The 12,724-nt window shown below is 36.3% G+C and overlaps 1 protein-coding gene and 1 pseudogene across 1 annotated transcript; one reads left to right on the top strand and one right to left on the bottom strand.

Moving 5' to 3' along the window:
• Positions 1 to 2,803: 2,803 nt before the first annotated feature.
• LOC110693995 (peroxidase P7-like) lies at positions 2,804 to 4,812 on the top strand. Its single transcript, XM_021871159.1, has 4 exons — positions 2,804 to 3,137; positions 3,239 to 3,430; positions 3,800 to 3,965; positions 4,254 to 4,812. Exons 1-4 carry the CDS (start codon positions 2,931 to 2,933, stop codon positions 4,637 to 4,639), a joined length of 951 nt encoding a protein of 316 aa, XP_021726851.1. The 5' UTR covers positions 2,804 to 2,930; the 3' UTR covers positions 4,640 to 4,812.
• An 810-nt stretch (positions 4,813 to 5,622) lies between these two features.
• LOC110693996 lies at positions 5,623 to 12,353 on the bottom strand (annotated as a pseudogene).
• Positions 12,354 to 12,724: the final 371 nt, after the last annotated feature.

Here is a 12,724-nt window from a genome sequence, read left to right as displayed (position 1 = left end):
TTGACGTGCATTATGCTCGTAATTAGTGATGTTTTTTGTATACTTGTTCTTTAATTGCATATTCTCTTATAGGTGATGTATTGTATGTGCTTTGATTAACCTGTACTTAAGCTTTTTATTTTGTTTTAAAATATTTTTTAAATTTTTGATACAATACTGAAAGCTTATGTCCTCTTTCTTTTTAAAAGGTAACTCTTCAATTTTCTCATTGAAGGGATGTCAGTATCATGCATTGAAAATGAGATTGATATTGAAGCATCATAGTGGAAAAAAAATAAATTAATATCACATATTTATGAGGCTATGTTTGTCCAAATCCGAAAAAGCAAGGCTAAGGTTGTTAATTCAGCATGTATTATGGTTAATTATTAGCTGTTTGGCTAACTAGGTGGACAGGGAGAGATTTATGAAGGTTCGTTAAAGACATACACATAACATCGAGTCGACCTTGGATCAATGTGAGTGATTTGAAATGATGATAAATTATTAAAAGAGATGTCTTTGTACATATTATTTCATTTCGGAGTTCGGACCCTACATTGAACTGCTTATGGGTGTCTTATAGATGTTGTCTTATCTTTTGTCTTCGTAATGTTGTCCCTTGCCTATTGTCTGTGTTGTTGGAATGTCTTGTTTTAGGAGGGCCTTAAATTTAATGCAGGGTAAATCAGTACTTGCATGTAATAATAATAAAGCATATATTTTTCCTTAGGCTTGTCCATAAGCAAAGTAATGGGTTCTAGTCTTTTAGACTATTATTATGATGTTGATATTGTTGTTTTTTCTGACATTCTATTTCAGTTGCATTTAAATGGATATGCATATATGTAGATGTAATATAAAATTGAGCATGCAAGAGATTTCAAAAGCATCTAATTCACAAAAAAAAACAACCCATAATAGATTTTAACTTGAAGAGGATATTTCCTGCTATAAACCAGTTCCTTAAATATCAAAAATTGATTGAACTTGATAAAACCAATAAGAATAGTATGATATTAACATGTGACCATAGTTGTGGTACAGCAGGTGGAAATGATGTGCTGATCGCGAACCGTGTCATAGTTGCTATTCAAATTGATCACATAGTCTTCTAGGATTTAACAATGATTAAGGTATACTATTAGAAGCTAAATATTAGACTTTAAAATGTATAGTAAGCTAACTTGATGCCAAAAATTATCAAAAATCCAATTAATAAACTTTAATTCGTTCGCAACTTGGATTGGATTAATATAAACTCAATAGACTTGATGACCCAACCCTACTTGGCCTGCCAAATCAACACCGTTTCAATTTGATTCAATAAGTATTGCTTTGCCATGGGTTAACCCAAAGCTGATTTGAGGACTCTTAACTCATGGTGAGGGTAACAAGCTCCCTACAGTTTAAGTTGTTCCCTGCAATTTATAAAGTAAAGCTATCAAAGTCACAAAATTGCTAAAAGTAAGCTTTGTAAAGTATCAGAGTAACAAAGTAGTTTTTTGTAAACCTTGAGTTGTTGATTGTTGTGAATTGCTACCCTACCCCTTATTAACGAGATCCTCAATTAAGGAGCATGTCCGATGGAAACTATGTGGCCGTATTCCGTTTTTTTTGCAGCATTCTTGTGACTCCTTCAATCAACCTGTTTAAAGATGACTTTTCACAATCTTCAAAGAGCATCTTAACATACACTACCTCCGTTTTTTTTTTTTAATTGACACGTATTCCTTTTTGGGAAGTTTATATTTAGTTGACATGTTTCTATTGTGGGGAAGCTTTGTAATGATAAACGACAAGTTTACCCTTCTAGCACTAGCGTTTGATCCGGTCATGGCATAGTGGGAGCGGGTGTACTTTGAGGAGTAACACCATGAAATTGCCTGAGCACAACTCATGTGTGCCACGGTGGTGGTCGGGAAGGGTTCAATTTTCTCTTTCTTCTCCTCTCTCTGTATGTTATGGGATTGATTTAATTTCTTCAAAAAAAAAATTAACTTGTAAGTTTAGATCTGAGTCAAATTGGTTTTCATGGATTTGTTGATAAATTCGAATTTTACATTAATTTGATGGTAGAGCATTGGTAGTAATTAATCCATTCTGCTAGTGTTGCAAGAGATGGTGGTAGTTTGATTATTACTCTGTAGCGGTGTAAAAGGCGGTGGTAGTTTTAGGGTGGTGGAGCAAGCTGTCTTATTTGTCACAAATCTCACAATTGTCAGTTTGGGAGGAAGATTGGTCTTTGGGATATTGTTGTCTTTTATTATCTTTCATTCACTTTCTCAATATATGTGTCAAAATGAAACGTGTCAACTATTAAAGAAAGGAGATGGTATATAATTTCATTTCTATATGTGTTAAAAATATAAAAATTTTATACAAAGTATAAATAAAATATGCAATGAGATGGATTCAATAAGATTCACTTGTTATAGATTAGTAAAAATTTACGGTCTAAATTTTTAAGTTTGACCCAATTATATACAACGGGACATAAAAAAAAGGCACATAGAAAGTATCATAGTTGCAATTCTACTAAAAATTAAAATTTACTTGTATAAGTATCAAAGTCACAAATCATTGTAGACTAGATTTTAATAATCTAGTTTATACTCGTTCTTGCAATTCCTATAATAATTTTTTCATAAATCTCGAAGTATATGTAATGTAGTGCTGAATTAAAATTCAAATGAATAGATTTAACATTTTCTATACCTCCAAATCATGCAACGTTCCTTATCTATTTATAGGAAAGTGACAATAGAACATGTACTCAAACTGACTTGATTGTGACATTAATAATTCTTGAACCCTGTATTGAACTTTATTAGCTTGTTCATGAGACACAAATAATGCACCATTAATTTGTTGACACAGTCAAGTTTAGGTTGCTTATAAAGTAGCAAGCTCCTATATTATTTGTCGGTGTGATTTTGAAATAAACCAAAATGGCTTGTGGCAACTTTTACTTCTTACTTCTCATTGTTTTTGTTGTTGCTCAGAGTGGACATGGCCAGCTTTCACCAAATTTTTATTCCTCTTCTTGCCCAAATGCTCTTAGTATTGTTAAGCAAGGAGTTGCAAAAGCTATAAAGAACGAGGCTCGAGTCGGAGCATCGTTACTTAGGTTGCACTTTCATGATTGCTTTGTCAATGTAAGTGCAAAAGGCAGCCACACTATAAGGCAGTCTTTTGATCCTATTATGTAGAGGTGATTGTTTAAGTGTTGATTATTTATGCCTTGCTTATTTATTAGGGTTGCGATGGATCAATTCTACTAGATGATACTTCAACGTTCACTGGTGAGAAAACTGCTATACCTAATAATAACTCAGTTCGCGGATTTGAGGTTGTGGACCAGATTAAGGCCAATTTAGAGAAGGCATGCCCTGGAATAGTCTCCTGTGCTGATATTCTTGCTCTTATAGCTCGTGATGCCGTTGTTTATGTAAGTTGTTTTAAATGATACTCTTTGCTCCCTCCCAAATTCATTTTCTAATGAAAGTGCTTAGTTATACCTTGTGAATTGTTCAGGTACATTCGGAGGAAATTATAGAAAAAATAAATGAAACTAAGGAGTAATATTTGATGATTCAACATAGGGGTAAAATAACTCAATAGAACTATGATATTTAATTTTAGTTTAGAGAGATCCGCAAAGGCAATGATGTAGACTGAATTTGATCCTTAGGTAACCACCCTACCCTAAGACTTTAACCAAATAAGTTAGTTGACATCCACAGATAAAGCAATAATATATTCACATGTTTTATACGGAGTACAAGCTACTTAGCTAACATGAAAATGGCAATTGCAGTATGGCGGTCCTACATGGAAAGTAGGATTGGGAAGAAGAGATTCTCTCACAGCAAACAGAAGTGCAGCCAATGCCTTTATACCTCAACCTTCATTCAATCTCAGTAATCTCACTTCCAGTTTTGCCGCTGTGGGTTTATCATTCAAGGACATGGTGGTCCTCTCTGGTACGCTTAATATCTATACTTTTTTCTTTGCCCTCGAGTAAACAATTTCATCTTTTCTCAAGCATTATCAGCTTGTTTGATAGGCAGTAATAAATGGTTGTTATAATAACGAGATACTACCTCCGTTTTATATTTTTTGCAATTTTGGAATATTTTATATCTCACAAGTAATACCCCAAAGCTGCAAAAAAATATAAAATGGAGGTAGTAGTAATTTTTTCCCATTTACCATTACTATCAACCACCACTCATCTTCATTACAATAAATTATTACTTTATTACGTATAGGCGCGCACACAGTTGGATTTGCTAGGTGCACAAGTTTCCGGCCACATATTTACAATGACACCAATATTGATGCCTCCTTCGCTAAATTGCTACAGAATAAGTGTCCTCGAAGTGGAAGCGACAACGTTTTGCAGCCCCTGGACTATCAAACAAGGTTTCAATTTGATGACAAGTACTACCAGAATTTACTGGTTAAGAAGGGGTTGCTTCACTCAGACCAGCAACTTTACAATGGAAATAAGGCTGATTCTTATGTTAAAATTTATGCAATGAAGCAAGGCGAGTTCTTCAAGGAGTTTGCTCGTAGCATGATTAAAATGGGGAACATCAAGCCACTTACTGGAAGTAATGGCGAAATCCGGCGTTGTTGCCATAAAACCAATTAAGAAAATACCATGGCATGGTTTTTTCAACTTCAATCCAATTAAGAAAATACCAAGGCATGGTTAGTTTATTATTGTGTAATTCTGTCGAGCAGACTTTATACAGTATTATAAACCACACTGGACAGCAATATTTATAATCTGTCAATATGAAGAATAATGGTTATATGTGTTAATTCTTCTCTTTCAAAATTATTATTGTATTTTTTTTTATTTTTATTTTTTTTCAGTTTTCTAGTGATTTTTGCGCCGTGGGTTTGGGAATTTGGGATCACCTTATCTTTTTTTCGCCCTTATAAGGGTTGTGCATTCAGGACCAATAAATCTCTACTTGGAAAAAAAAAATTACTATATGCTTTAGCTAATCTACTCAGCAATGTACACTGTTAATCCAACCATCACATCAAACTATAATCCTGTGCATACTTTAAAATCAAGTCGTATCGATGAAAATGAAAGCTTACCAAGTGTTGGCCACTAAGCAATGCAAGTATATCACCATTAGCATTTAGGACTAAGGAAACATTGTAACTATTTGCAACTAACACGTTTCCATAATTGAGTCCAGAAAGTTTAAGTTACAGAATTGCCCATTTAGTTTACAAAAGTTGATCAACAAGTCCAGTTTTACATTTTGTAATATCACCATTAGCGGAGAACATTATCAAGTTGAAGTACGGACATTCATGCTGTTGTTGAAATTGGAGTCTTACTAATTGCTACAAAAAAAATTCGGCCTGACATCTGGGTAGAAACTTAGTGAGATCTCTTGGAAACAAATATGGTTCTATACAAACACCACACGAATCTAGTTTATTCAACACTTCATAAGATGGTAAACTGTAAAAGTCCCTCGTTCTCTTTAAGCCAAGTCATATCTTATAATTGCCGACAATTATCTCATTTTACTTTTGACAGTCTTCGTAACACACATACAGAATGGAAAATGCTGCAAGATAGTGTTTCACAGGAAGCCAAGGAGTGTGTGAGAGATGGTAATATAATGACCAACAAAAATTCAAAACAAGAATTTATAGCTGAACAATATTCCAGCTATTTTAATATATTTACACAGCTATTATCTAGAATTCTACAAAAGCCTAAAAAGTGCAGGGACAATTGCCCATGTAAGGTAGTCAACCTCGGCACCAACATTACACATAGTATAGATATAGACTGCTAGCAATCATTCAATTCCATCTCTATATACATTTTCGAGGCCAACTCCCCTGCTTCCCTGCTAATATAACATGCCCAGAGACATTCACATATGAGTTATATCCAAATGTGTATAATCCTCGAAATTACATACCTCTTGAAGACCAAAACTACTGTGATTAAATCATACTAAGAGTTGTACCTTTGGCAGGCAGAGCTACTACTACCTTCTCTGCCCTGGGCACGTCTGCATTTACTGGTTCCACAGACGACGTTAACTGGTTTGCCTGATCCTTCACCATCACTAAATTGACACCATCCTTTCCGGGATTAAGGTCAGATCTTCTGCTTCTGTATTCTGATTTGTTTGATCTGTTGGATCAGTGGAGTGATCCATTTGGTGATCTCCAGTGGATGGTGTAATGTCCACTTGTTCTAGTTTTCGAGGGACCAAGTCTATTATTTGGTTTAATACAGGTGGATCAGCTTGTTGCATATCATTTAATGACGGAATAACATCTGCCCGGGCAGTAGTCTGCGTGGCTGTCGTTGGAAGAATTGAGTTGTTTTGTTCCATATGCGTTTCGGCACTTCCATATTCAGAAAAGAAGATCCATGAATTCATTTAGAAGCCTCTGTACTTTCCTATTTGATGCCAGAGCTGGAAGGATGTCTTCTCTCAAGAGTTTGTGTTTCTTCAATCCCTGCAAGCAACCAGCCCATCAATGCACATAGAGTAGAGTACCTCCTATAAAGTCTATCCCCTCCATCTCGCAAAAAATATCACTTTAACCCGGGTACTTGTACCAGACATGGATAGGTGTCCGATATAAAGTGTCTTTCAACTTTCAAGTGTCCAAACCATGTCTGACTTGACACATATAAAGATAGAACCCAAGTTAGGAGTAACAGAATTTACAAGGTTTTTTTTTAACCCTTTTTGGTGGTAAGAATCTAGAGAAAAATTTAATACAAAATACATTAAAATTATGTAGGCAATTAAAAAGTAAAAGTCTTACAAGAACACTAGGATCCCACGCGATGTTAGGGTCTGATCTTGCAGCACCACCCATCCCAGTAGGAGGTCCAAGGAAACTCTCACATACTTCACGTAGTCGAGACTCGTCAGCTTCTCTGTAAACCCACAAAAAGGATGTCAAATGTGAATGATAGCAACAGAGCCAGACGGTAACTAAAATGAAGTAGATACATTCACAACAGAAAACAGATACGTGTGCAAGACTAAACTTGCAACGGCCACTTCACCGTCAAAAATCATAATAAAAAGGTAAAAATAAAGTCAGCAAAAGAGCCCAGTGGACACTTTACATTAAACAATTCATCTCCCTAAAATGAATGCAGCATAACCATTCTTTAGGCTCCACTTATGGGGTGAAGAAAGAGCATAGAAATACCCCCCCCCCCCAAAAAAAAAAAAAAAAAAAGGGAGAAATTATGTAAGAAAATAAAACATTTACTAGAGCAAAATAATTTTTTTGTTATGAAAAAAAAAAAGGCAACAAGCCTACCAAACCTGGCAAGGTATCGAACATATGACATAAGACATTGGCGATATTCATTTGGAGATTTCAATGCCAAAGCCGATGCTAACTGAGCCTCCAAGTGCGAACGGGTTTGCATACCATCATCAGCCACCCTATAAAGGCAGAAAATATACATATTTTTACTTTGAGGGAATATGAAACAAATTACTTAAAGAAGCAATTTTAATTACAACTCCAAATTTGATCGCACCCCTATATTTGCAACGTCAATACATACTCCGTTCGCAGGATGCTAATTATTGCATGCATTGATATGTTAACAGCCAACTAAATATCTAGGATTCCAAATCACACAGAAAATCTACATAATAAGTTAAAGTAAAAAAGTAAAAAAATCATAAAATTGAAATAGAATAGCATCTGCCAATGCAACAAACTGTAAGACAGCCCAACGAGATTTTAGGGACCATGTTATGTGATATGGTTACTCATGCAGTACCAAGAATAACCCCTCTTTCATGTAATAACTTTTGTGTTACGTTATGGCCAATATACAGTTAAACAGGATTATGATATTTCATGTAATACAAAGCCTGAATTATTTTTTTTAAATGAAAAGAGAACTATTAAAATTAAGTTAATCAATGACTTACCGACTCCAACCTGGCTTTCTTGCCAAGAATTTCTCACATCCACCTGTAATGTTGCAAGCTCGCCACTTTGAGAGGAGCCCAAATTCCAGGAGCTTGCAAAGTTTGATGCAGGGAAGCAATCATCAGCTACTCGAAGCCAGCACTTCAGACTCATATCAAAGAGAAAAGCATGACGAGTGGCTAATACAACAAGAGGTGAACCGGACTTTGACAGCTTTGCGGAAAATAATTTAATAGCAGCTGAAGAGATCATGCAAAAGGTCAGAATCTGCCACGCTATCTGCCAAGGTAATTCAACCAAAACTCAAAAAAAACAAAAAACTGTCACATAAATTTTCAAGAAGGATACGACAAAATACTACGGAGTAAACTTCATAACTTCATTCATTTTCCCTGCATTATAGAATTCAATTGTGCAATAACAACAATTTTGTACTTGCCTGCATCTTTAGAAGAAGCATTTGGATCAGCAGTAATCAAAGATGCCAATGAGTCTTGAAGAAGACAACTTCGGTTAAATAAGTCCCACAAATACAAAGACCCCTTCTTTGTGACAAGCAACAATTTCCAACATTCATCGCAATCAACAAACACTGCAGCAGATCCCATCATCATGGTTGGCATGGCACGCCTTCCACATTTTGTGTACACCTTTGCAGCAAAATAAGCAGAAAACCCCACAACCAAAGATTGCATTAGAATGTTGCGTTAACTTCAAAGAAAATGTTTAACAAATATTCAGTTAGGATAAATGACAAAAGTTTTAGCTAATACAAAACCCATCAAATGTGACAGATCTCATCAGGAGACACAGGCCAATAGCAAAAATACGAAAGTTCAGGGAGGAACCAATGGCAGCAAGGCCAATAGCACCAATTACGGATCACTAAGATAATAAAAACATGGATTTCCAGTTTACAATCAATCATGCTAAGGTGGATATCTAGAGTTTGCAGCAGGGGAAAGGAGGATAGATAAAACTTGCAGCAAGAAATGGTTGGTTTTTAAAGTTTGCAGCAGGAGAAGGTGGATATTTGGAGGCAAGTTTATGTGTCAAGAAAGACAAGACTTGTAAGAAAGTAAACTTTTTGCAAATTAAATCAACATAGTTGACGACATAGTACACATTCATCAGAAGATAGGCAGGATATACTGTATATCTTGAAAGGTTTGAATTACCTGTAGGCAACCGTCTTCGAAACCAACAGCCCAGAAGTTAGCATTTCCAGCCAAAACTGAGACCTTCCCTGTAATACGGTCAGACCACAAAGTTTGGGATCCTCTACTACAAACAATTTCTGTTTCCTTCACCAGTGACATGTTACTCAAGCCAACAATGTCACTAACTGCATGCTCTCTAGGGCGAGCTTCCAATGTAAGTGGCATTGCATCTGTACCCTCCTTCTTATCTACAACCTTTATTGCAAGATTAGCATTACAAGCAGCTAAAGAACTTGAGGCCTTTGCAATGCTTGAAGATTCAACAAGAATACCGTCATCTCTACTTGAAGCAATTGGAACTCTTTCAATGACCAAACTATCACTAAAGCAAGCCTTGGCTGTGACCCCACTACGTTCCTTAACATCAGAACCTGCTCCAAGGGTTCTCCTAACTTTAGCAGCACTCAAGTCTATTCTTCCATCAGAAGATGCTAGAGATAGATCAAGTGCTTGAGACTGGGGCGCAGCAGTTATGTTTTCTTGCTGCGGAGGCATACCCACTGGTTCAGGTATAATCCTTTTTCTACCATCAGGCCGCCTATATTCCTTCTGCTTCACAGGACTAGAAACACGAGCAGAAGTAGCCACTTTATTTAAACCCTCGGAGTTTATTCCTCCATTTTTCTTTCCATTGTCAAGATGTGATTCAGAGGCCTTTGTCACAATCCCCAAATCAGACGAAGGCTTTGAAGCAACCTGCTCCTGCTGCACATCCATAGTAACTTTTTTGCTTGGGGTTTGCTTCGCCGCAGCTGCTTCAAGTAACAGCTGCGCAGGGCTTTCAGCTAAGTTAGCTTGCCGGCCCCTAACATCGCCATAGCGGCTTTTCTTTAATTCATCTAATTCGTCGTCTGTTAGCCTCTGACCAATTTCTTTAACTTCAAAATGAAATGTTGCCACCGAACCATCTAAGGAACAGGCAAAAAGTGAGTATCCATCAGGGCTCCTGTTTCCAAAAGAAAATGGTATGTGAGATAGAGATGGGGTAATGACAATTAAACTAAAAAAGAAGATAGCAATAGACAATACTTGTCCAATTATTAAATTTTGGAGAATTGAAATGGACACAAGACATTACCAAGATAAATCAACGACACTTTGAGTGAAAAAATGCTTTGCCACAAAGAGAGGACGTGGACTTGCAGTAGTCCAGACAGTTATAGTACGATCCTGACTACCAATGGCAATAACATTATATGGCTGTAAGTCTTTTCCTCCAGTCTTTGAAGTCCCATTAGCCCATCCAGCAGATGAAGCTTTAACATCCTGAGGATTGGAGAAATTTCTTTTGAACATTGAATGATTGAATTTCACAACTATAATTGGGGCATTATGTCCCAAGAAGTCAAAAGTAGCAGCCCATTCGCCTCTTTCTAACACAGGTGCTGAATGTCTAGGCTTTTGGAAACCATGAGTTGTTGTTATGAAATGGCCACAAGGAGACCACCCAAGCCGCCTAAAAAATGTTGACCCAAGCTGTAAAAAGATATGATTCCTCATAAATAACCGCACAAAGGAACTGCAAATTTATATTGGATAATCAATGAAAACAGTTCTAGAAAAGACTTGAAAGAGAACTTCAAGAATGGTCAGATATCATACGGATTTGGCCCAATGGCCTTCTGTCTTGTGGGCAAGACTCCAATCAGTTGTTCTCCATACAATAACAGTCTTGTCGTCAGATTGGCTAGCTATAAAGGAGCCAATGGGATCCCAAGTGACACCTTTAACCAAACTAGCATGACCTCGAAGAACTGCCGTGCAAATTCCGTTGCTCATATTCCAGATGTGGATTGTGTTATCGAGACTTCCACTAGCCAACATTGAGTCATCCGGAGACCAATTAAGATCAACCTACTTCATGCATGAAAAAATACTCAGGTCATACAGTCTCGTGTTAAAGCCAATCATGCTTCAGAAAACAAACATAGAATTATACCATTGGCAGTTCAGTAAGCTGAAATAGCATTGGTTAATATCAAGCATTATTTAAGTGTAGCAGAAAAGCACATGTCAGCCATGGGATTGATGTTACTGATTTCACACCATATATGAACTTTTGAAGGATATAGCTGTGCATTGTACAAACGATAAGAACATAATTATATTGATCTGACTCTAAAGATGGGAATGTGAGTATGGTTGAATTAGGTTCATGTCATGCACAAGTAGTTACAATAAAAACCATGTTCTGGAGAGAAAGTATATATAATTACCACATCTGCAGTGTGTCCCCTCAGAGTCATGACAACTTTCCAATTTTCAATGTCTGGAGGCTCACCACTACCAAATTCAGTGGTTCCTGAACCAGGTCTCCTTTCGTGAATCAAAATCACTTGATCATCAGACCCTGATGCAATGTGCCGACCATGTTTGGCCCATCTGACACAGTTAACTGAACCAAAGTGATCACGAAGAGTTGCAAGATTTCTGTGTGTCTGATCGTCCTCAGAATCTCTAGCAACAGATTTCATATTCCATATTCTTACCTGGAAACACCGACGTCAACAAAGATTATCTATCATATATTTCAAATCAAACGACCCGACAATAACATCATTAATCAATTGCCAAATTATCTTTACGAGATAAAGCCAGTAAAACCAAAGGAAACGGCTGTTCCATATCACCACAACTGACTTCTTAAACAATACTCGGCATTAAGCTCCAAAATATTTACAATTGAATAGACACGTTTATGCAGTTACAAAAACTCGAAAGCAAACTATCCAATACATTAAATCAAAACAGTAAGCCTAAAAGTTAACAGAATTGAATAACAAGATAGAATTTAACAAGACAATGAAATAGCTCACAAGTTTCCAAATTCTCAGTAGGCAACCTAGCAAAAGCCAGTAAATTTACTAAGTTTTTACATTTTCCCAGCTCAATAATACAGCATTCTACCAATTTCTGACAACATTACTATATTACCAAAAAGTAACAATGAGCATTAAGAAACCCTAAAGTGATAAAATTGTATAATTTGGGAAATTATAAGAGAAAAATAGAGGTATAACCTTGTGATCTCCACCACCAGTAGCAAACCTAAGACCACCAGGTTGAATATCAATGGAGAAAATCTGCATACCCTGCCTAATCCAACTGGGTTTTTCAGCAATCATCTTATTTTTCAAATAACTTCTTGATTGATACCCAAAATCTACCAAATTTGCTCCAAACCTCAAAACCCATTAACTGGGTTTTAATGAAATGGGTTATTACAAATTAAATTGACCCAAAAAAACCCTAGACCTAGGAATGCAAAACCCTAGGTGGGTATGGTAAAGGAAGAAGCTTGAGGCTGAAGTGTTCTTCCCCTTTTTTTTTTCTTTTTTTTTTTTTTTTTGGTGCTGTGTTTTTTTGTAACGGTCGAAGAAAGAACTTTGGGTGAAAAAGAAAGAACTTTGAAAGAAAGAAAGAAAGAGTAAAGACCTAAGAAAACCTGAAAAAATGAATCTGGGTAGATTGATTTGTAATTGCCAAATTTTGACAAACAAGAGAAAGATCGAAGGATGATGAAAGACAAGAGAAAAATAAAGATCGAAAGA

This window comes from Chenopodium quinoa, unplaced genomic scaffold, assembly GCF_001683475.1.
Source record: "Chenopodium quinoa cultivar QQ74 unplaced genomic scaffold, ASM168347v1, whole genome shotgun sequence".
In the NCBI taxonomy this organism is placed as follows: domain Eukaryota; kingdom Viridiplantae; phylum Streptophyta; class Magnoliopsida; order Caryophyllales; family Amaranthaceae; genus Chenopodium; species Chenopodium quinoa.
The sequence above is the reverse complement of the archived record's forward strand: the minus strand, read 5'-3'. Positions and strand labels throughout refer to the sequence as shown.